At 34.7% G+C, this 22,313-nt stretch overlaps 1 protein-coding gene across 1 annotated transcript in view; it reads left to right on the top strand.

The window, feature by feature from the left end:
* Nucleotides 1-22,313, top strand: part of LOC111142998 (dihydropyrimidine dehydrogenase) — an 828,681-nt gene that overhangs the window by 39,773 nt on the left and 766,595 nt on the right. Inside the window, exon 2 of the mRNA XM_022496386.1 lies at nt 16-126. Coding sequence (XP_022352094.1) covers nt 16-126 — 111 coding nt within the window. The remainder of the gene's footprint in view (nt 1-15; nt 127-22,313) is intronic.

The raw sequence follows: 22,313 nt of genomic DNA, 5'->3' as shown, positions 1-22,313 counted from the left end.
TTTTGCTGTCTTCAGAGTATCCTGGCTTTAAATCCTCGAACGCAAACTCATGCAATGCTGCGTTCCACTTCAGCCAAGAAAGTAGACAAGAAACATTGGAAAAGAAATCCTGATAAAAACTGCTCTGTAAGTACAACTGATAGATGATTTCACACTGAAAATGATCTCATCTTATATATTATAGGACAAGATTCTACATATACTTTGAAATACAATTAAATATGTGTAAAGTACAGCTATAATTTTTTCATATTTTAAATATTTTATATTTGAAAAATCTCAAAAATGTCTTTTATTCCTTAAAAATCTATTGAAACATTTAAAAAATTATATGGATTTAGTATGGTGCCAAAACTTATTTTCTTAAAACTCTATAAAATTTCTTTTTAAATTGTTTTGTAAAATCAAAAACACAAGAAACAATGTGTTGGCAAGAATGTGGAGAAAAAGGAACCCTCTTGCACTGTTGGTAGAAGTGCAAACTAGTACAGGCACTGTGAAGAGTATGGAGGTTTCTGAAACAAAGAATAATGGAATTATTATAGATCCAGTAACTCCACTACTGTGTATTTACTCAAAGAATATGAAAACACTAATTTGAAAAGATACATACACCCCTATGTTTATTGCAACATTATTTACAATAGCCAAACTATGGAGAAAGCCCAAGTGTCTGTTGATAGATGAATGGATAAAGGGAATGTGGTATATATAAACAATGGAATATTTATTATTCAGCCCTAAAAAAGAATGAAATATTGCCATTTGCAATGACATGGTGAGAGCTAGAGAGTATAATGCTAAGCGACATAAGTCAGTTGGAAAAAGACAAATGCCATGTGATCTCACTCATATGTGGAATTTAAGAAACAAAACAAAGAAGCAAAGGAAAAAGTGCAAACCAAGAACCAGACTCTTAACTTTTGAAAACAAACTGATGGTTCCCAGATGGGAGATTGGTGGGTGGGGAGGAGGTAAAATAGGTGGTGCGGATTAAAGAGTATATTTATCATAATGAAAAAGGCTTAATTAAAGCCTTTAAAAATTGTTTTGTGTATTAACACAAGGACACGGAAGAGTTGCCATATTACCGATATAGTTCAACTGAAGAATACATTGGTATATACAGACTGTTGTAGGATAATGCCTTTGGGGAATATATGAACAGTATTTGGGGGACACTGTGAACTTTGAATATTTCAAAGTGAGGTACAGGGGCAAAAATGTCTGAGATTACTGGTGGCTGAAATATTATTTAGCTGATCCTATGAGATTAACATGAGTCTGGCACTTGGAAGCCATAAATGGTGATTAAGTACAACCTTGAAGGCAATGTTTAAAATACCATTTTAGGGGGTATACATTTTTAAATTAGGAAAGCAATTTCCTTTTTACCCAATTTCTCAAAGTTTATTTCCCCAAAATTAATTTTCTCAGGTCAGTTAGTGAAACAATTAATAGCATTAGTTTATTTGCATTGGCCTTTTTAGTACTTTGCTTATACTGTCTAATGTAATGATTCTAGTTTATTTTTTATGTACTTCTTTCTTCCTTACATATTAACTCTTTGATGATGGAAATTGAACTATGCGTACAGATGTGTATGTATTCATGTGATTTTTAAAAAAATTTTTTTGTCACTGGGCACTCAGCAAAGTTTTTTAAATGAAAAAAGGAAATAGAAATACAAAGAGACAATGTGACTTGAGGTGATAACACAGCCACTTAGTAGCAAACCTGAATTTGGAGTCCACTTTTCTTTGTACCATTTGGGTGAGTTTTGCTTTCCACCATGTGGTCTCTGAAAGGAGACTAGTGTGATCCAAATTAGATCATTAGATCAAGTAAGAGACTGACTCTACGGCATGATCTTTTTTTTTTTTTTTTAAGATTTTATTTATTTGTTTGACAGACAGAGATCACAAGTAGGCAGAGAGGCAGGCAGAGAGAGAGGAAAGGAAGCAAGTTCCCTGCTGACCAGAAAGCCCGATGTGGGGCTTGATCCCAAGATTCTGGGATCATGACCTGAGCCGAAGGCAGAGGCTTAACCCACTGAGCCACCCAGGTGCCCCTTTAAGGCATGATCTTATATTATGATGTGACTAAAGAAGTCATGTAAATTTTAAATTTAGAAAGCCCTCAAAGATAATTAAGTCTAAATCATTTTAAAGGTATGAGAACTCTGATCCAGAAAAATTATATGACTTCTTCTCTAAGGTCGCATTTATATATTATTAAGCTATGTATGGTAAACATATGTTTATACATATGTATACATGTATACATACATACATACAATACATGTATGTATGTATTGAGAAACCTTTATTGAGAAAGAATAAGGTTTTATTGAGAAAGAGAGGCTTTCTTTGTTATCATTTGTATTACTTTTATTTTATGAAAATTAGCATTTTGTTCTAAAATGTTAAGCTGTAAACTGTCTCATTTTACCATATGTGTGTACATACAAATAATATATAATATTACATATAAATATGTTATTTTTTATTTTTATAAATATAAATATAAAAATAAACAAAAATATAAAAATATAAAAGTATTTCCTTTTTATATTTTATTTTATGTTATTATTTATATAATATATACATATAAACTTTATATATATGTATATAAATTATCAGCAAAGATGCAGTGAGATGGGTTTTCTCCATTGAGTATATATTGGCACAAATTCTGAGAAAAGCAGTTTGACAGTATCTTTGACAATATTCATTAACACCTGTGTTTAGTTCGCTAGGGCTGCCGTAACAAAGTACCATTAATTGGTGTTCTAAAAAATAGAAATTATCAATGTTCTGGAGGCTAGAAATCTGAGAGGGTTGTTTTCTTCTGACGCTTTTCTGCTGCTTTTTCCTTGTGTCTTCATGTGGTGTTTTTCTCTGTATGTCCCTATGTCCAAATTTCCTCTAATAATGACACTAATCATATTAGATTAGGGTCCTGCCTAATGACCTCATTTTAATTCAGTTACCTCTGTAAAGACTGTCTCCAAATACACTTACATTTTGAGTGTATTTGGAGATTAAGACTCCAACATATGAATTTGTTGGGGACATAATTACGTCCATAACAGTATCTTTAAATTATCACTTACAACCCAATAATTCATATTCTAGTAGACTATCCTAAACAAAGAATTAGGAATGTAGGTAAAGAAATAAGTCGAAAGAAACTTATCCCTATGTTATTTATTTGGTAGAGAAAAATGTGGGAGAAAACCCACTGAATTGCACCCAATGAGTTGTGGTTAAATAAATTAGGGCTGATCCATTCAGTGGAAAATTGTGCAATCGTGGAAATTTTTTTAAAATAATAATCTGGAAAAATACAATCTATATTACAAGGAAAAGGCATGAACATTATATTTAAGAATGGTTGTGTGCAGTTACACACACACACACACCAAGACACATAGAAAAAGAAAATATAATGGAATGTTAATAGTGATTAGCTTTGTTTTGTTAGTACTTCTGTTTGCTTCAAGTTTTCTATGATAAGCAAGTATTAGTGGAAAATCATCTAATCATCTCAATTTGTAAGATCAGTTTTATTGGTCTGAATTTATACCATTTTGAAAATTCTATTTGACACACTTGTATTAAAAAAGAGCAGTGAAATTCATACCCAAAGTGGAACAATAGAGCTAGGTTTGAAAGTTATTCTCAGTGCAGTTAAAGAATGTAATTCCTTTCCTTTTCATTAGTATGCTCTTTGTGTTTGCATGAAGAATTGATTAGAAGTGTAACCAAAAGATATGATTTATATTTTAATTTGTAAATTTTCATACTTGAGTTTTATAATCACTCATCAAAATTAAAAAACCTTATGTGTATATAAAGCAAACATAAGACTTTGAAAGGAAGAGAGAAGGCCACCTAGCTAGAGAAATGCATCCTAAAGAATGAAACAGTAGTGAGTTCCCTGGGTTCCTTTTTTCTGCATTTATCCCAGTCTTGGTGAGGAGTGCTCAGCTGGGTCAGTCAGTAGAGCATCTGACTCTTGATCTTGGGATCATTAATTGAAGCCCCACATTGGGTGTAGAGCTTACTTAAATTAATTAATTAAATTTAAAAGTAAAAATAAATCAAACGTGTTTTGGAAAAAAATGGAAATAGTAAAATAGATAAATAAAATGAAAAAAATATCCCGGTCTTGGAGCTAAAGAAATTGGAGAACTGGCAATGATAACTGTGTGTGCATGCATGCACACACCCACCCACCTACCCCTACGCCCCCCCAAACACACACACACAAGTCTGAACAAAACTCTGCTCTCTCTAACTAAAATAACAGGGAAGGAACAGTCTAGCAAGACCAAAAACCTTCAGATAGTAATTTCTCTACTCTAGCCAAACACAGCAAGAAAAACTGTGAACCAAATACCTGGCTTGGGTGGACAGATTAGGGAGCCAGTACTTTGATCCCCATTAGCTAGCTAGTAACCGAGTGGGTCCATATCTCCACTCACCTGTGTGATGTCAGTGGAGAGACCACTGGACTTCTGCTGCTATCCAGAGGAAGAGAAGAAAGAGGGAAGGGCTGAAAAATACTAGAAAGGAAATAATGGGTAAAAACTTTCCAAATTTGGCAGGAAATTTAAACCGATAGATTCAAAGACCTGAGTGAAACCCAAAGAAATCTATAGCAAGATATGTCATAATTAAACTTCCAAAACTAAAGACAAAGACAATATCCTGAAGGAGGTCAGCCTACTTGCTTCAAGGCAGGGACAAGAACTCTTGTGGGCTATTATGTTCCTGAGCCTTGCCCTGCCCTATTGCTCGGCTATGACTAGACAGTATCACTGACTACATCCTTGCTCTGCAAGTTTCCTTCCTTCCTACCCTGCTTTATCCCTCTTATACTTTTCCTGAGTAGGACTTACTCCGTAAATCACCTGTACGCAAATCCCTGTCTCAAATTTTGCTTTTAGGGAAAATCAATTTAAATTGCTAGACAAACAGTCAAATCTTGGGGCATTATGAGCAGCGCTTGATACAAAAAATCTCTTTCTCCTTCCTAAAATATTTTCTTTCTCTTCAATTGCAGGACATCAGACTCCTTTATTAAGCATCTCCTTGGCTTCTTTGTTCATCTTCTCACCCCTGAATATTAAGAGTGCCTAAGGCTTAGATCATTCTCTCTCTTTCCGAGGCTCATTATGTTGGTGATCTCATTTTTTCTCCTCACTTTAAATGCTGTCTATATCCAGAGTCTTATCACCTCTCACCACCTTCACCACTACCAACCTTTCTAAGCCCATACCATTATCTCTCATCTGGTTTGTTTCAATAGCCTTGAAACAGTTTCTGTGCTTACGCCTTTCCTGGTAGAATCTTGTCTTAATACACATGAGAAATCCTTTTAAAATTCCTGTGCTCAGAATCTTTCAGTGGTTTTTCAACTCACATGGAGTTTGCACAATTTCTTTTGTACAGTTGTCACCTCAGCAAGACCTTCTCCAGCCACTTTATTTAGAACTCTAAGACTGCCCCATTCTGAGCTCTCTTTAGACTTCTCTGCCTAATTTTTCTTCTAGCGCTTGTCACTGATATACTCCGTTTTTCACTCACTAATTTATTTTTTGTTTTTTTCCACTGGAATATAGTCCAAGAGGGCAGTGATTTTTGTGTTTTGTTCGTTGTGTGTTCTGTTTCATAAGCTGTGTTCCCGGTTTCTAGAACAGCTGGTGCTCACTAAATACCTGTTGAAAGAATGCATGAATGAATATGACCGTTCTTTTATGTATTCCTTATATATTAGACATAAGAATTACATTTTTTCTTGTATAGTGCTGTACAGTTTCCAGAGTACCTTTGCATATTACATTTGGTTTTTACCATGATGTGAATGGACAACTCAGATTTGTCTCCTTGTTTTATGGATGAGGACTATGCTGAAAATGCTAAATGATTTACTTAAGCTTTTTGAAATCACTTAGTGCTGCAGCCAGATCTAGAATTCAGGTCATCTGGATCTAGTGCATCTTTTTCAGGATATCACCTAGGTTCTTTAGGAAAGACAAGTAAGAGTATTGGAAAATAGAATCATCAAAGTAAGAAAAATGTGGGTTGTAGTGGTTGTCCATTTTTTTTTTTTAACCAATAATCGTATATCATTTCTGAAGATAGCCAAAGAGATCATTTTCAGCTAACTTGCTGACCACCAAATACAAAGGTGTTATTTATCTATGTTTATTTTGTTTCATTTTCTAACGATTTTGCTTTGGCTTTACAATTTTGTTTTGATTTAGTTCAGATGATCACTGACTTATCACTCTTTGCATATGTGCATCAGGGTTATGGGTTGTGTTTCTTTGAATTCCCAGGGAAGAAGTTTTTCTTAAGATTGCATAGTTTTCTGTCCCTCTATGCCTTTCTTTTTAAGAAGTCCATTTGGTCCTAAAAACAACCATATTTTAGGCCCTGTACTGAATGGCACTTAGAGATGAATAAATTACAAATTATAGTCTAAAATTGTCTATTAAAATGGATGTAGGTTTAGTTTTGATAAACAATTTTTTTAAAAAATTATTTTATTTATTTATTTTTAAAGATTTTACTTATTTATTTGACAGACAGAGATCACAAGTAGGCAGAGAGGCAGGCAGAGAGAGAGTGAGGAGGAAGCAGGCTCCCTGCCGAGCAGAGAGCCTGATGCGGGGCTTGATTCCAGGACCCTGGGATCATGACCTGAGCTGAAGACAGAGGCTTTAACCCACTGAGCCACCCAGGTGCCCCAATAAACAAATTTATAGGCTTCTTTGAAGACAGGCATCTGTTTGACCTGTAAAAGAGCACTGGGAACGGAAATTCTGAATTTTTTTTTTCTTTTAACCCAGGAATTTCTTCCCTTGGCAGTTTGATATCATTCTAGTACTAATTGGAAATTCTGAATTCAGTAGGGGATTTAAACTGGCAAATGTGTTTATACTGGTTAATGAAGCACGAAGCAGTTATTTCCAGTATCTTTTAAGCAGGTGTTCTATAACTACTGTTTATTTTTGCCATTTTTAAAAATGTTGAACTGTCTTAATTGCATAAATATTTTGTACTCATTTTCCACTAGCAATTTTTGAAGACCAGAAAATGTTACGAATCAGAAAACTGGGTGAGAATAAAAAGGGAAGGCAGTTAAAGACAGCCAATTATTAGACATCCTGTCCAGGATTCCGCTATTGAATGGTAGAATCAGAGGTTGCACTCATGCAATCTGGCACCAGAACTTTTTAAGTAAAACTGTATAAAAATTAATCACTGACTTTTTTTTTTTTCCATTCTAAGAAATGACCACAGTAATATATAGGTTTTCATAAATTGTTACTGTTTTCCTGTGTGAGGTTCACAATCTTAGTCACTATTTTTGTTTTGTATTTGTTGCCTTTTGATAATGGGCTAACCATTGTGTCACTTTTCACAGTGGAATGAAGATGAATTTGACATAGACCTTGCCAAGAAGTTCTCACATTCTTTTTGAAATGTCAATAAATAACAATAGTACTCTTTCAAAGGAAGAACCACGAAGGAGTTTTAATTATCACTGTGATTCGGTCAAATTTGCCTTTAGCTGAATTTGTCTAACTTTCATAATAGAAGATGGATTTAGCAAGGAAGATGGGAGGCAAGACTCAGATTATTGTAGAAGGCTTGTAGACAAAAGAAGACAGTGCAGTGGATGTGTAGGAGAGTGGATAAACTTGAATATATTTAGGACATGTCTCAGTCTGCTTGGGCTACAATAGCAAAAATATCAGACTGGTGGCTTAAACAACAGACATTTAATTCCCACACTTCTGTATGCTGGGAGGTCCAACCTCAGAGCACTGGCAGATTTGGTGTCTGGTGAGGGCCTGCTTCCGGGTTGATAGATGACTCATATGGCAAATGGGATGAGAGAGCTTTTTGGGGTCCCTTTTATAAGGGCACTAATCCCATTCATGAGGTCTTCACCTTTATGACCTAATCGCCTCTAATATGCCCCATCTCCTCATATCATCACACTGGGGAGTTAGAATTTCAATATATGAATTCTGGATGGGGGGAACACAAACCTTCAGTCTATAACAGGAAGTAAAATAAATATGACTTGTGAGTTTACTTTATATGTGCATTTAGTTGTTTATAAGATAAATTGGGACAGAAATCATGAGTTCAGTTTGTGATCTTTTGTTTCTTGTAATATCCCATGTGGTAGCTCAGTAAAAGGATTCAGGAAAGGAGATGAAGAATTTTGAATCATCAGAGTATATATGGGTATAAAGGCCTGCATATAGAGTTATCCAGGAAAAGTGTGGAGAGTGGGAAGAGTTTGGATCTTAGATCTTTGAGCCTTTGGGTATGGTTAGGGAGAGACAAGTGAGGCACCGACTTGAGGTACAAAATATAAGGGGCATCAAAAGACTTTGTAAGCAAGACAAATAATACAAAAACATATAAAACATGTATATAGGAGCATACCTCTTTCCTTTTGCCTCAGGCTCTGGTGTGGCTTAGCAGGACACTGAAAAACATGATGACAAGAGCAGTGGAGATGAGAATTTAGTTAACTAGCACCATGTGGGGTGAGATTCGAGAGCCTTGAAAGAATCGTGAGAGAGTTCCTACAAAGAAGGACAGGTCAATGTGTTTTCCCTCTAATACATGATTTCCAAATGTGGTTGTTTTTTATATTTTGGAAATTATCCTTATGATTTACTTTGTGTGCCAGGGTCCATTTTTCTTTCTCAAGCTTGCATGACTATTAAGGGACAAAACACACATAGTTAATACAGTCATCACTTAACCTCATTTAGAAAGAAAAGTAGAATCATTCTTGCTTCGATAACCAGCTACCTGGCTCTGTTAAACTTGACATAAAATGCAGGTCCCAGTGTTGATACATAGCAAATTCACAATATGAATTTCTTTTTTTAAACTCCAAAGTTAAACGAATTTTTGACCAGATTCATAGTAAGAAAGCAGTCCCTGTTCTACCCTCACCTCTTCTTATTCCATATTTTAAAACGACTTCTTAAGATTGAGCTTGCATTCCTGATTGCTGACAATAGCAATCTTCCAAAACTAGACCCAGTGCCTGAAGGAGTTTCTGAAATAAAATAAAATAAAATAACCAAAACCAAGTTTCTTTGCCATTTAATGCCTTCTTCAATAGGTAAAAAATGCATTGTTTGTATAGAGAATACAAGTATCAGACTAGAAATTCACGCATATAGGAAATATAACCTCCTTTCTTTTTCTGTAACCAAACTGATTTTTTGTTTTGAGCTTTTTCAGAGTAGAAATTTAGTCATTGTCATTTTCAGGATTTTTGTCCCCGCTGGTCTCCTTGCCCCTCCTTAGTACTCTGGGCTAAGATCTGACTTCCATGGGATTTGGTGACAAGTGTGGTAGATGAGGTGAGCCCAGCTGATTCTTCATTATGTATTTCCATTAATAGCCAGTCATGGGGGATGTGGAGTCATCCTTCATTCCCTTTCACCAGATCCATTTCTGTTCCCCACCTCTGTGCTACTTTTAAGTCACTTTTGAATGCATGACAGTTACTTCTAATATTCCACTCAATACTGGGGCTCAGGAAACTTCACAGTCTAGTAACCTCCTTCCAGGGCTTCATCATAGCTTCTCTAGCTCATGATCTCCAAGTACCTTTACCCCGCTATGTCTAACCTGAGTTGCTGAGCAATGATCCTTTTTTTCTGGGATCTACCAAAATTTCTGGGCCCTCCCCTTTTCCATCTTGCCTTTCCACTCTTAAAATATTTATATAGTTTATATGAGAAGGTAAGAGTGGAGGTAAAAATTTACTTTTAACTCATCACACATTTCCTTTTAAATCCATTGTCATCCACTCAAGTTCTTTCAGATTCCTTGAAAAGCTGACTTCCAACATCTTAAGTCTCAGAAAAACTCTCTTTATCCCATTGCTTTCAGTGGTTATATCTTTTTCTTCAAGAAATGAAAACTGTTGACCTCACTGCCTAATGTGCATATTTTAGGAGGAAGAGAAATTATGGTAAAACTTCCCTATCCCATGAAGTCTGATTTTGAATTTGGATTTAACAGAATTGATGATTATCTCCCATTCTCCATCCAGCAGGTTCTCAAATGAAGTCAGTCAGGGGTGGGGAGAGAGGGTGGAGTTAAGTTTCTATTTTGGGTCAGAGAAAGTAAGAAAGAAGGGTTAAGACAGGCACATGGGGCACTTGGGTGGCTTGGTTGTTGGAGCATTGGACTTTTGATTTCAGCTCAGGTCATGATCTCAGCGTCTCAAATCAAGCCCATGTTGGGCTTAGTGGGGAGTCTGCTTGAGACTCACTCTAAAATAAAAAAAAAAAAAAAAAAAAAAAGACTGGCAAGGCCATTTAAAACCCTATGTTGGGAAACTTAGATGGTACTTGCAAGACTCTGAAAGTGAGTACCTCCTTAAATTTTGTGCCATTGATGCCTCACTTTCCTCACTGTAATACTGACCCAGAGAACAGCTGTGAATCAAAGGACTTGTACTGCTCTGGAGGTACCAGCAGGACCTAGGGATGTTCCCATGAATGCTTAAACTTGGGTCGCAACTGGCAACTGGCAATAGAGACTCAGATGGCTTTGGATGGCACAGGTAGCCCCAGAACTCCAGGCTGGCTAACTGGATGGGTTTGTCCGATCATTACCTTAACTTCATAGTAAAGCTACCACACATTATGTATTACTGGATTTCTTGGAATCATTAATCTGACAGGTACCAGTTTACCATTTATAAGAACAGTTATCCTGCTATATGCATTGAGAACATTGTAATGAATTAGAAAAAAAAAAAGTTTATTTTTAGATAAGTATATTTTAAGTGCTCTTTATTGGGCAATCTTTTCCATACTTCTAAGAGAGGTTAGAAGTTATCATTATATAAACTTAGTAATTAATTTTATGTGTGTGTTAGAATAGACATTAATTTGAAGAAACTATTTGATTCTTTAAAGAAAATACAAATTTAAAGTTTAGCAGAGGGAAAAATATACGGTGACATGTGATTAACTAAAAATCCTCTGTCAAAGAGTATAAAAATTTAAGTAGAAGAGGAATTCTGAGCCTAAAATCTTGGCTTGTGGTCATTTAGACATATGTAGACTTTGTAATTTTGGAATTAGGGTGGGATCTTTTGACACATAACCAGTATTTATTTTAAAATAATAACTTATATTACTTATGGGAAGTCTTAAAGTCTAGTTATGAATTCAAAAGGAGAATTTTGAGCCATTTCAATTTCTTTAAGAATATGAAGTATACCCTGAATCAGTAGTTAAAATATGAAATATTGATTAATTTTTATTGTCTGTATATGAGATATGAACTCTTAAAAGCATTTTCTGAACATTTTTGGACATTAATCCAGTGGCTGGAAATAAGTTACTTTTCATAGCAGTGAACTCTCTTAAAGAATTAAAGTGTCACATTTTTCTATATTCCAACACTACTATAGATCAGTTATTCTGCCTAATTTTAAGAATTACATAATATAAATATTTGCTTAGAACCTGCCTTGTACAGTTACATTAATTATGGAAATTAATGGCAGACCTACTTACTATATGCCTGCCACTGTGAAAAGTGGTGGGTAAAGGGACAAACACTTTTCTTGCCCTGACAACTTACAGTCTTTTTCACAGGCATTCAAGTCATTCACAATTAGGCCTTGCAGGTGTAGTTAACCATGGGAATTACAGCTGTGGAATCTGGTTTCAGGATTCAAGGTTGGCCTCCCTGAGAAACCAGAATTTAATATGAAAATACAGATGGAGGAGGAAGACAAGAAGAAGGGGGATCCCACTAGAATGGAAAACATATACTGGAAAGATTGAGATGAGAGAGCATACTGAACCCAGGTCCTGAAATAGCTTTAGTACTGCATGGCTGAAGTGTAGTGTGAAGGTATGTACCAAGTAATGAGAAGAGATCAGCAAAGACTAGTACATGTAACAATAACACTGATAATGATGAAGATTATATTAATGATTATATTTATTGAGAAGTTCTGTAGTCTGGTGATTTCATTATAAGAAGTGCATGTCATCAGGTTAGGAAAGCACAGTCTTTGCTACATGCTGTAATTTAGTTTTGTCACATATTAGGGTCTCTCTGTGTGTGTGTATGTTTTCTTGGTGCTTCATTCTACGCTGGTATTGTCAGAGCGTTATTCTGCAGGCAGAAATATGTAATAAAATGTTAATAGACTAAAAAGAAGAAAAGTGTTAACTCTTGATTTCCTGAGGCTGTTACGAGAGAGCTTTGCTTTAATTATTTATTTCACACTGATCACAACTTTCTCCATATCCATGTGACACACAAATTAAACTCATTTGTAATTGTCAGCCATCAGCTCTGTTACTTTTATTTTGCTCTTCTTTGTTTGAAATTTTATAATGGTTAAGTGATGGTTCTTTTTCTTTTTTCTTTAACCCACTGAGCCACCAAGGTGCCCCTTTTTCTTTTTTCTTAAACTAACTTTATTGTTGATTAGGACGGAGTGTAGTTACCTAGTCAGGGTTTAAGTTGAACTGGAAAAAACTTCGGGCTAAGTGTAAGGGGTGTTTCTTTAGTTTTGTTAGCAAAAGAAAGAAAAGGTTCCCTTTAAAGTGAGCTAACTTATCTTTAAGGTTGTGTTTTTTGTTTTTTGTTTTTGTTTTTTTTTAAATGAAAGAAGACAGTGGAACCAAAAACAATGACCTATCAGCAGAATGATTGGTTAAGAGCGAGCTCCAGAGACCAACTAATTGGTTTCAATTATCAGTTCTGCCATTTACTAGCTGTAAGATCCTGAGTAAATTCCTTGATCTTCCTGCCTGCATTTCCTCTTCTGTGGAATGAGGATACTAATAGAATCTACCTGATACACTTGCTATTGGGATTAAATGTCTCAATTTGCATAGTATACTTAGAACAGTGTCTGGTATATATACTCCTCAACAAGTGTTATTGAATCTAATTATTAGCACTGAAACATTGATGCTCCCTGGTCTGCTTCTGTTACTACAGATGTAGGTCCATTATGACAGTGGACACAGAACAGCATAACTAAATATGGAAAGAACACGGAGAGGTAAGGAACAGGAAGATATTAAGAACGATAAAGAAAAACAGAACATTTCCTATATTGCCCAGAAATATCCTGGCAGCAAATTGTGTGTGTGTTGGAGGAGTGTGTGTAAGAGACAGAAAGAGGGAGAAACAGAAAAAGACATTACTTTTTTGAACCCTAATAAATGCATAAAGTAGGAATGAGTTACCTTTCTGTGAATTTTTTTTTTTTAACCACATTTTCCTTTCTCCAAAAATCCTTCAGCATGATGCCTTGGGCTTGCCCAGTTTCATCAATCTATATGGGTCTGTGTTGACATGGGAACTCTAACCCTAGCTGATTCTTCCTAGGTGAGTCACTCACCTAAGATGTGCCCCTGTCTTAGAATGGCTTGAGAATGAGATATTTTATCTCAATATTTGACAAGGAAGTTTCTCTTTGGAGATGTTATGCATATGGATTGCATATTAGTCTATGGCTATTGAGAAGGGATTCAAAAGATCTGGAACCAAACTGATTTGTTTATACAGAAATTCTTTGGATAGTCATAATATTAAACTGGAATTGTATGATGTATTGTAGGTCAATAAGTACTATATAATAAAGCAGATGTGTGTTAAGACTATGTCTATAAAAACAGAATATGTATATTTTAAAAGATATTAATGAAGCATATTACTGTATTTGCAAATAAGAAGTATCTTTGCATATGGGAAAATAGAATGCTCTGAACAAAAGAAATCAGCTAAATTGTCTTCAGAGCCTAATAGTATATTTTACCTTTGCAAAACATTTATTTGGTGCTCATAGCAAATAAATATGCGGGTTTTGCTGTTTTCCGAATGGGCATACAATGGCAGCTGTCTTTCTAATCGTTCCCCTATTCAAACACTAATCGGTGGAACCTACGTAGAATGCTAGATGACTGAATAGGTAGACAATGGCAGCAGCATTTTTAATCACAGTTCTATTCAAGCACTAATCGGAGTGATGATTAAGGGACATTAGAGGGAGCACTTTGACATCTGATCCTTTGAACTGATGTCTGTGCAGGCTGCACTCCACAGAGCTCACTTGGCCAGACTGATATCCTTAAATAAAGTGCTGTGATTTGCAATGTAGGAAATATTACATTAGAGCCTATTGAAATGATTAGGAATTGAGGAGCTTTTCTTTCAGTGGGGATTTGGTGTATGCTGTATACTTACAAAACTCAGAACATTAATGTTTCATACATTACTCTGAGTATTAGGGACCATTGAAAAATCGCATGAAAAAGACTCTCTTGTAGTCACACACTCAAAATTGAATATGAATGGAAATATAGAACTTTGCTGTCATAGTCCTCAATTATGGAAGTTTATGAATTTAAAAATATTTGGATTTTCATATAACCCAATCAAGAATCAGCACATTGCATTGCATTTCTTATTTTCTTTAAAGCAGAATATTTTTAGTGTTCTGTCTCTTGAGTTGCATTAACAACAACAACAAAAAAAAAGTGTTATACCCTCTCTGCATTGGTCATAATTTGGATTCAGTAGTTTTTAATAAGACAGAATGGAATTTTTCTCTTTTTCTCTTTCAGAATTTTTAATATCAATTAGATTTTACTGACCCGTTTTCCAGAACATTTCATGTGATTGATCCTGAAAACATTAATATCTATTTAAACATTTGCAGATTGGCTCCATGGTTAAAATTTCAACATCAACATTTGACTACATCGGCCCAATTATCTGTATATCTCTATCTTTATAATATATTTATATAATGTATAATACATAGGAGGAAAAAAAAACTTTTCTTCCACATTCTTATTTCAGTTAATGAGATCTGTGAATTAAACTGACAAAAGACACTAATAGAACAAAAGGTAAATACATTTTGGTTGATGTTGATATTTTATTTTTATGTGCATGGAGACCTTCATAGAAAAGAAGTGAAGACCCAAAGTTGCTTCTAGACTCAACAGCTTGTATACCATCTTAACAAAGGATGATAAATCATGGAAGAGTAGCAAGACAAGGAAAAGGGTTTGGCATCTAGAAGTGGTTAATTGTGGGAAGGTAAATGTATGGGGAAAACTAACAGAAAATAAGTTATTTTAGTAACGTTCATTTGTGCATCACAGTGCTGACTTTCTGTCTCCAGTGATAATGGTTAGTCTGGTACAGGAGAGGGGAGAAGGAACATTTTCACAAAGGGAGATTTATGTCCTGTGTTCAGGCAGATAGGAGGAGAGAGGATAAAGAACTCTTTCTGTGTTTGTTTTTTCTTAATTGCCTTTAGTTCAAAATAATTTTTATGCTGAAGTGGCATATTTTGGGATAGCATATTCTGATTCCCTTCATGTATAGCTTCTTAAAATTGAGTTCTCTGTAGTTAGTATGTTTCTTAGTTATAGGATTCTTTTCTGTGAGAAATAAAGATTTTATCATGAAATCTGGGATAAATATGATTGAGGTATATTCTTGTGAAATTCTCTGCCCCCTCAAATTCACAGATGTGTAGGTATGGGTTCTTGAAGCTATATTTGTACCACCTGACTCAGCCCTCAAATCTGGTGGCCTGAATCTGATTGAGAAACTGACCAAAGCCAGGAGAAGCAGAGTCTCCCTGAAATCGGGGGTGGGGGGAAGGGGTGCGAGGGTACGGGGGGGGGGGGTAAGAGATTTTATTTCATTCTGAACTGTTTGAGCAGAAAACAAAACATTGAAACCTGGGTGTTGCAGGGTGGACATTTTCCACCTTCCATATGTATTTTAAAAGGTCTGAAGAAAGAGTAGAGGCAGATGTAAACAAAAAAATCTGCCGGGGTTACACATGGCTTTTTATGGGGAAAGTTTTGCAACTTTGTGTTTTGTGAGATATTTTTATATCCAGATATAGTCTTCTTCTTCTTCTTCTTTTTTTTTTTTTTTGGCTTAAACTATCTAAAGCTGATTTTAGATATAGACAACCAAAAAAATCCCAAGAAGAATAGTGGCATATTTCAAATTCTAATGACTTAGGGGGGAAAAAAAAGTGTTTATTTTTAGGGAATATGGTAAAGTTATAATTAAGTAGGAAAAGAAAAATGGAGTAAGGAATAAGAATAGTTAAATTTTATATTGTGTGAGACAGTAGAATGTAATCTAATCAGCCTGTGCTTGAGACAGAATGCATGGGTGCAAATCATGTCTCTGCATTTACTAACTTGACGTTGGGTACAGTTCTTCACCTCTGTCAGCTAGCTTCAGTTTCCTTCAATGAAAAATGGAAATAATAATAATTATAATGAGCTAATTAAATTATTTTGGGGATTGAATGAGGTAATGATTTTAGAGAGGGCATAATACAAGGCTTGGCACATATTAAATGCTCACTAAATGGAATTATTTTATTTTTCCTTGAATATGGGAAATGTCTCATGGTTCAGTGAAAAAGCATTTGTCTAAGATTTTTTTGAAGAATTTTACATCACTTAATAATAATTTTTGAATATTAAAAGTTAAGTAAAGTAATACTACATTTATTTATTCTAAGTGTGATTTTTTTTTTTTTTTCAAATGTGATACTGTTGTTTTTAGTATTTGGAAGACAAATCCAACTTCTTATAGTTATATGGATTTCATGATTAAATAAGACTCTTTATCATAAGGCCACTTAGTCTTTTTTTATTCTATAAGAAACAAAACTTCGGGGTGTCTGAGTGGCTCAATGGGTTAAAGCCTCTGCCTTCAGCTCGGGTCGTGGTCTCAGGGTCCTGGGATTGAGCCCTGCGTCAGGTTCTCTGCTCGTCAGGGAGCTTGCTTCCCTCTCTCTCTCTCTCTGCCTGCTTCTCTGCCTACTTTTGATCTCTGTCAAATAAATAAATTAAAAATCTTAAAAAAAAAAAACTTCTACAGATACAGTATTTTTAGCTTATTTTCGTGTCATGAAATAATTGTAGTTGGTTACTTTGGATTCCTTCAATTTTTTTTTTTCTTCCTTGGCTCCAATAAGAATGCAGGTAGTATTTATGGTAAGTTTTTGCCCTTACTGTCTATTGGTTTACCTGTTTTTAATCACTTTGTTTTTAGGTTTATTATGTTTTCTTTTAAATAATCTCTCATGTTTTTGAGAATTGAAATTCTCAAAAATTTTACCTATCTCCATGTCTTTATTTTTATCTCTAGCTCATACATCTACTTGACTTTTCAGTGATACTTTCTGGCTTTAAAGCTAGAAGTATTATAAACTACAAATCAACAAGTAATCTACCCAAATTATTTCCTCCACAGCACTGCTTAAGAAAGTTTGACAGTGTTGCTATTTTTCTTGCACATAAATAGAATAAACTTTTTAGACTCTTGCTATATTTTGGTTTAATAGGGGAGGATTTATAAAAAGGGATTAAAAGAAAGAGGGCCTGCGGGTCCAGCAAGGAAAACAGGTTTGAGTGTGGAATATGCATGGTATTTGGAGGAGGGAAAGAACGAATAGATAATTCAGGTTTAAGGAGGGATTCATGTTTGAGAGCAATAGAAAAAGGGTTTTGGAAGGAATGGTATAGATGAAAATGTCTAGAAGAGAAAATAGATTCAGATTGTGTAAAAAGTTAAATACACTTGAGGGATTTGGAATCTTTTTCTTAGGGCAATAAACTCGTGATTTTGACTAGGATTTTATCATCATAAAAGTAGTACTTCAGATTTAATGAATAATCTTTAAAATATTAATTTGGAACCTACTGGTTTGTTAGGAGCATTGGCAAAGGTGAAATATCTGGGAAAAGAGAGAGTGGAATTAAGGATTCTTCAGACCTTGTGAAAATTATTTAGGAAAAGTCTAGAAAATATAGCTGTGGTGCTACCTTGGCCTGTTGTTCTCCCAGCTGGCATAGTTTCTGGCACATAGTAAGCATTCAAACATAGAGCTGTTATTTTTGTTCTTGATAGATTTTATTATTGTTGTTGCTATTTTTGCTGTTATTATTGTTCTTATTTAGACATCTAGTGATAGAGCATTTTTTGGTTCAATTATTGACAACCTTATACCTTCTGTGGTTTTGACTGTATCAGAATTACCTCTAGGTTAATATTAAAAAGGAAGCAGGTAGAAGAGAAGGTAACTTCACCCCAATCTAGAAACAAGCTGAAAGAATTTACCAGGCCTCAGACTTTTGGATATATTGGACAAGTTATCTGCTTGGTAGGTTTAGGCTTTATCAGATGTGCTAAATTTTTGTTTGTTTGTTTAACATTAAATACCTTACCCTTTCTCACAGGTTTTTCACCACAAGTGTTCTTTTGAATACTCCTACTTATCGTCCATAAAACAACATTATTTCTTCTGGATGCATTCATCTTATACCTTCCTTTTTTTAAAAAAAATTTATTTATTTATTTGAGGGAGAGAGACAGAGCATGAGTATGAGCAAGAGTGGGGGCCAGAGGGAGAAGGAGAGAGAATTCCAAGCAGACTCTGCACTGATTGTGGAGCCAGACATGAGGCACCATCTCATGACCCTGAGATAATGACCTGAGCCAAAATGAAAAATCAGACACTTAACTGACTGATCAACCCAGACACCCCCTTCTTATATCTTCTTAGAAAATAGTTCATAGTACACATTCTCCAGCACTGAAATATTGTTTTCCTTGTTAATGAATGCTATTATAGGTACCCTGGTTTTAATCATTTGAATTATAAATATTATGAATCAGTTGAACAAATATTTAATCCCCTAGAGAGAGAAATGAATGGAAGTGTGGAAATGGTAGCTTTCCAGTCTTCCTTTCATTTATTCAGCAAACTGAGCATGGACCTGATGATAAAAAGATGAAGAACAAAGAAGAGCAAAACATAAACATAAGATACTAAAGATAAATTTTAAAAAGATGAATTCTAAAACATAGGACAATGGTGGACATCCTATAAATAGTTGTTAAACAAATAACTGGATAATTGCAGAATAGTCACCTTTGCCAAGAGAGAATGAATGGGTTCCCGGAGAAGATGAGGAGAAATTCGAATTTTGAGGATGCAGCAGAACTTTAACAGCATGGTAAAGAGAAGCCAAAAAGGAGGTATCAACAGGCAGTTGAACATGAACAGCCTCACAGATTTATAGAGCAGTGTCATATATTCAACAAACTGTGTATAGTATCGTGTTAATAGAATAGACATGATAATAAAGACCAGCTTATGAAGACCTTTAAATATATGTTGCTATGTACCCTTTGACAGAAGAAATCAAATAGCACTTATTTAATTTTCACAATAATTCAGTGATGTAAGTACCAAAGTTATCCTTATTTTAAAGACACGGGTACAGAGGATCAGAGTTATTTAATTCCTTGTTCAAGTCATATAGCTAGTAAATAAAATATTAACATCTGTGGTTGAAATTGGGCATCTGCAAGTCCTAGCATACTTAAGAATTTGTGAAAATATATTTATATTTTTATTTTTTTCAAGAGGAAATTAAACATTTGGAATATTTTTTGTACTAAACTGCAATAACGCAAGAACAGTGCTGCATTACTTTTTTTTTTTTTTAAAGATTTTATTTATTTATTTGACAGAGAGAAATCACAAGTAGGCAGAGAGGCAGGCAGAGAGAGAGGAGGAAGCAGGCTCCCTGCTGAGCAGAAAGCCCGATGTGGGGCTTGAACCCAGGACCTGGGATCATGACCTGAGCTGAAGGCAGCGGCTTAACCCACTGAGCCACCCAGGCGCCCCTACTTTTTTTTTTTAGTTGACATTTTCATTACCAAGGTATCATCTGGGTTTTCTAAAATTCAAATCAAGTATTTCCAAAGAAACTTACTTTTAGCACAGCCATCTAAATACATTAGCAGCTTGATGTGTCTGACAGAAAATTGTTTCAACATAATAATGTTATTATATCGTCCCAAGGGCAATAATTTGAAAAATAAAAATATTTCAAATTTAATTAAAAATAGAAACAAAGATATTTTAATAATGGGAATCATCCTCTAGAAAGCTACATGTAAAAAAATCAGTAAAGTTCAGTAGTATTGCAGAGTGCTGAAATGCTGAAAATGGTAATGTTGATGAAAGAAAATGTTTTTCCTACTAAGACTTGCATTGTATTTGAGTTTCATTGGCCCTTTAACTTTGCCATTCTGTCTGTTAACACAGTGGCGGCATCAGGCTAGGACTGAGACAGATCATGTATGTGAAGAAATCATTTGATAATGTCATAAATGTAACATTGAGATAGCAATTCTAGCTTGTGTTTATAGAACAGAAAGTGACATTCATAGAAATTAAAATATTTTGGTACATGGAAGAGTTACTTTCCTCATTATAAAGTAGTAAAGTGGTACATTGAAACCTATTTTAGCAAGAACCAATCAGATCTATTTGTTTCAGAAATACTTCACCAACTTATTAGTGAGAACCAATTGGCTATCAATACCCAAATCCCACAGTGCAGTCTTTGTATTTTTTTTTTTTAAGATTTTATTTATTTATTATTAGAGTACGTGCAAGAGAGAAACAGAGAGAGCAGGAACAGGGGCAGAGATAGAGAAGCAGACTCCCCAATGAGCAGGGAGCCCCCAGGAGCTGGATGTAGGGCTTGATTCCAGGACCTCAGGATCATGACCTGAGCCAAAAGCAGATGCTTAACAGACTGCGCCACCCAGGTATGCCAGTAGTCTTTGTATCTTGGCATCACTTTTAGGAACAAGTCTCCCTAAAGCTCATTAATCTCATTCTGAGTTTAATGATTCCATAGAAGTGTTCCCTAGCACTCCGGTGTTGGTTTGCAGATTATTTCTCTTGTATCATAGTCCTCAGTTGACAGGGCTCCCTCACCAGACTAAACATTCCTCTTATACACCATAAATTATTGGTGTATAACCCAGAGCTTGATATATAGTAGGTGGTCACTCTCCATTTACTGATTTAATTAATGAGTTATACTTAAATCAACTCTTCAGAAACTTTCATGCTGTTAGTTTTGTACAGTTTTAAAAAATCTTGATTCAGTGAACTCCTTGGGCATTGTCATATTTAAGTTTCTGAACAAGGGGAGTCACTGAAAAGAATAATTAATATTTACTGCCAAATGTGGCCTTATATGATGAGCAGCAACCTCCGTGAAGTTGGTGAGTACTACCTGAAGGCTCATTTTAATCTTATCCAATTTTGATATGTATTATACTACACATGGCCTAGGGTCTAGATTAGAATATTATTTGAATAAAAGTATTTAGTAAATGTCCTAACCTGTGTCAGCAGCCATAATTTATTTAACATTTTTCTTTCAAAAAATGTTTTACACGTCTTGAGTTATTTTCATGATATAATTTTATTAGAAGGTATGAAGGATATCAGATAATAAGAGATTATCAGATAACATACAGTAGTCAAGGGACTTGTCTAACATTGAGTAATTAGCATAATTAGAGTGTTTTTCCATTTTCCAGTATTGTTTTGCTTTCTGAAACTCTTTACCAAAAAAACAAACAAACAAAAAAAAAAAACAAAAAGAACCCACCACAAAACACCAAATAGCCCAGTGTAATGAACCAGTCCACATAGAGACATGGAGACAAATCTATCTTATCTTTGCCCCCCCCAAAAAAAAATCAAAAAAGATTCATTGGATGAATTCTGATCTTTAGAGAAGGGCAAAGTTACTTTCAGAAGAAGCCAGAGAATGGAAAAGAGAAAGGGAGAAAATTTGTTAAACGGGATAAAATGTTAGAAAATGCTAATGTGTATATGAAACAAGTTTTAAAAGTAAAAGATGAAACTTCTAGGTGAACACAAGCAAATAATGAGACTGGGTTGTTGCTCTTGAAGAAGATGGATAGTGGGAATTTCTAATTGTGAATAATGAATGCTTTGGAAAAATGAAGACTTCTTAGAAGATAAAACAAAAGTCATTTTGAAGAAATTAATTGATGCAGTTGAGTTACTCATTTAAAAACTCGTACTGAAAAAAAGACATGAATACTAACTGAAGGTGAAAGGATTGATATACTTTAAGCTCATATCAAAAATCTTTGAACTGATAAAATTTCATTGCAGTTAGAAAAGACATACATACAAAAAGGGAGAGGGAAAAGACCCAGTGGAAAGTTAAACTCCTTCCAGAATGGAACCAAAAAAAAAAAAAAAAAGAAAGAAAAGAAAAGAAATGCATTTTCACAAAGTATGCAGTTGAAAGTGAATTTATTCCATAAAAATAGAGGAGGGACTTTCCAACATACCTAAAAAGATCAGTT

The sequence above is a fragment of the Enhydra lutris genome, unplaced genomic scaffold, assembly GCF_002288905.1.
Source record: "Enhydra lutris kenyoni isolate GAN:26980312 unplaced genomic scaffold, ASM228890v2 scaffoldscaffold9, whole genome shotgun sequence".
In the NCBI taxonomy this organism is placed as follows: Eukaryota; Metazoa; Chordata; class Mammalia; order Carnivora; family Mustelidae; genus Enhydra; species Enhydra lutris.
This window is presented reverse-complemented; position numbering and strand designations above follow the sequence as displayed.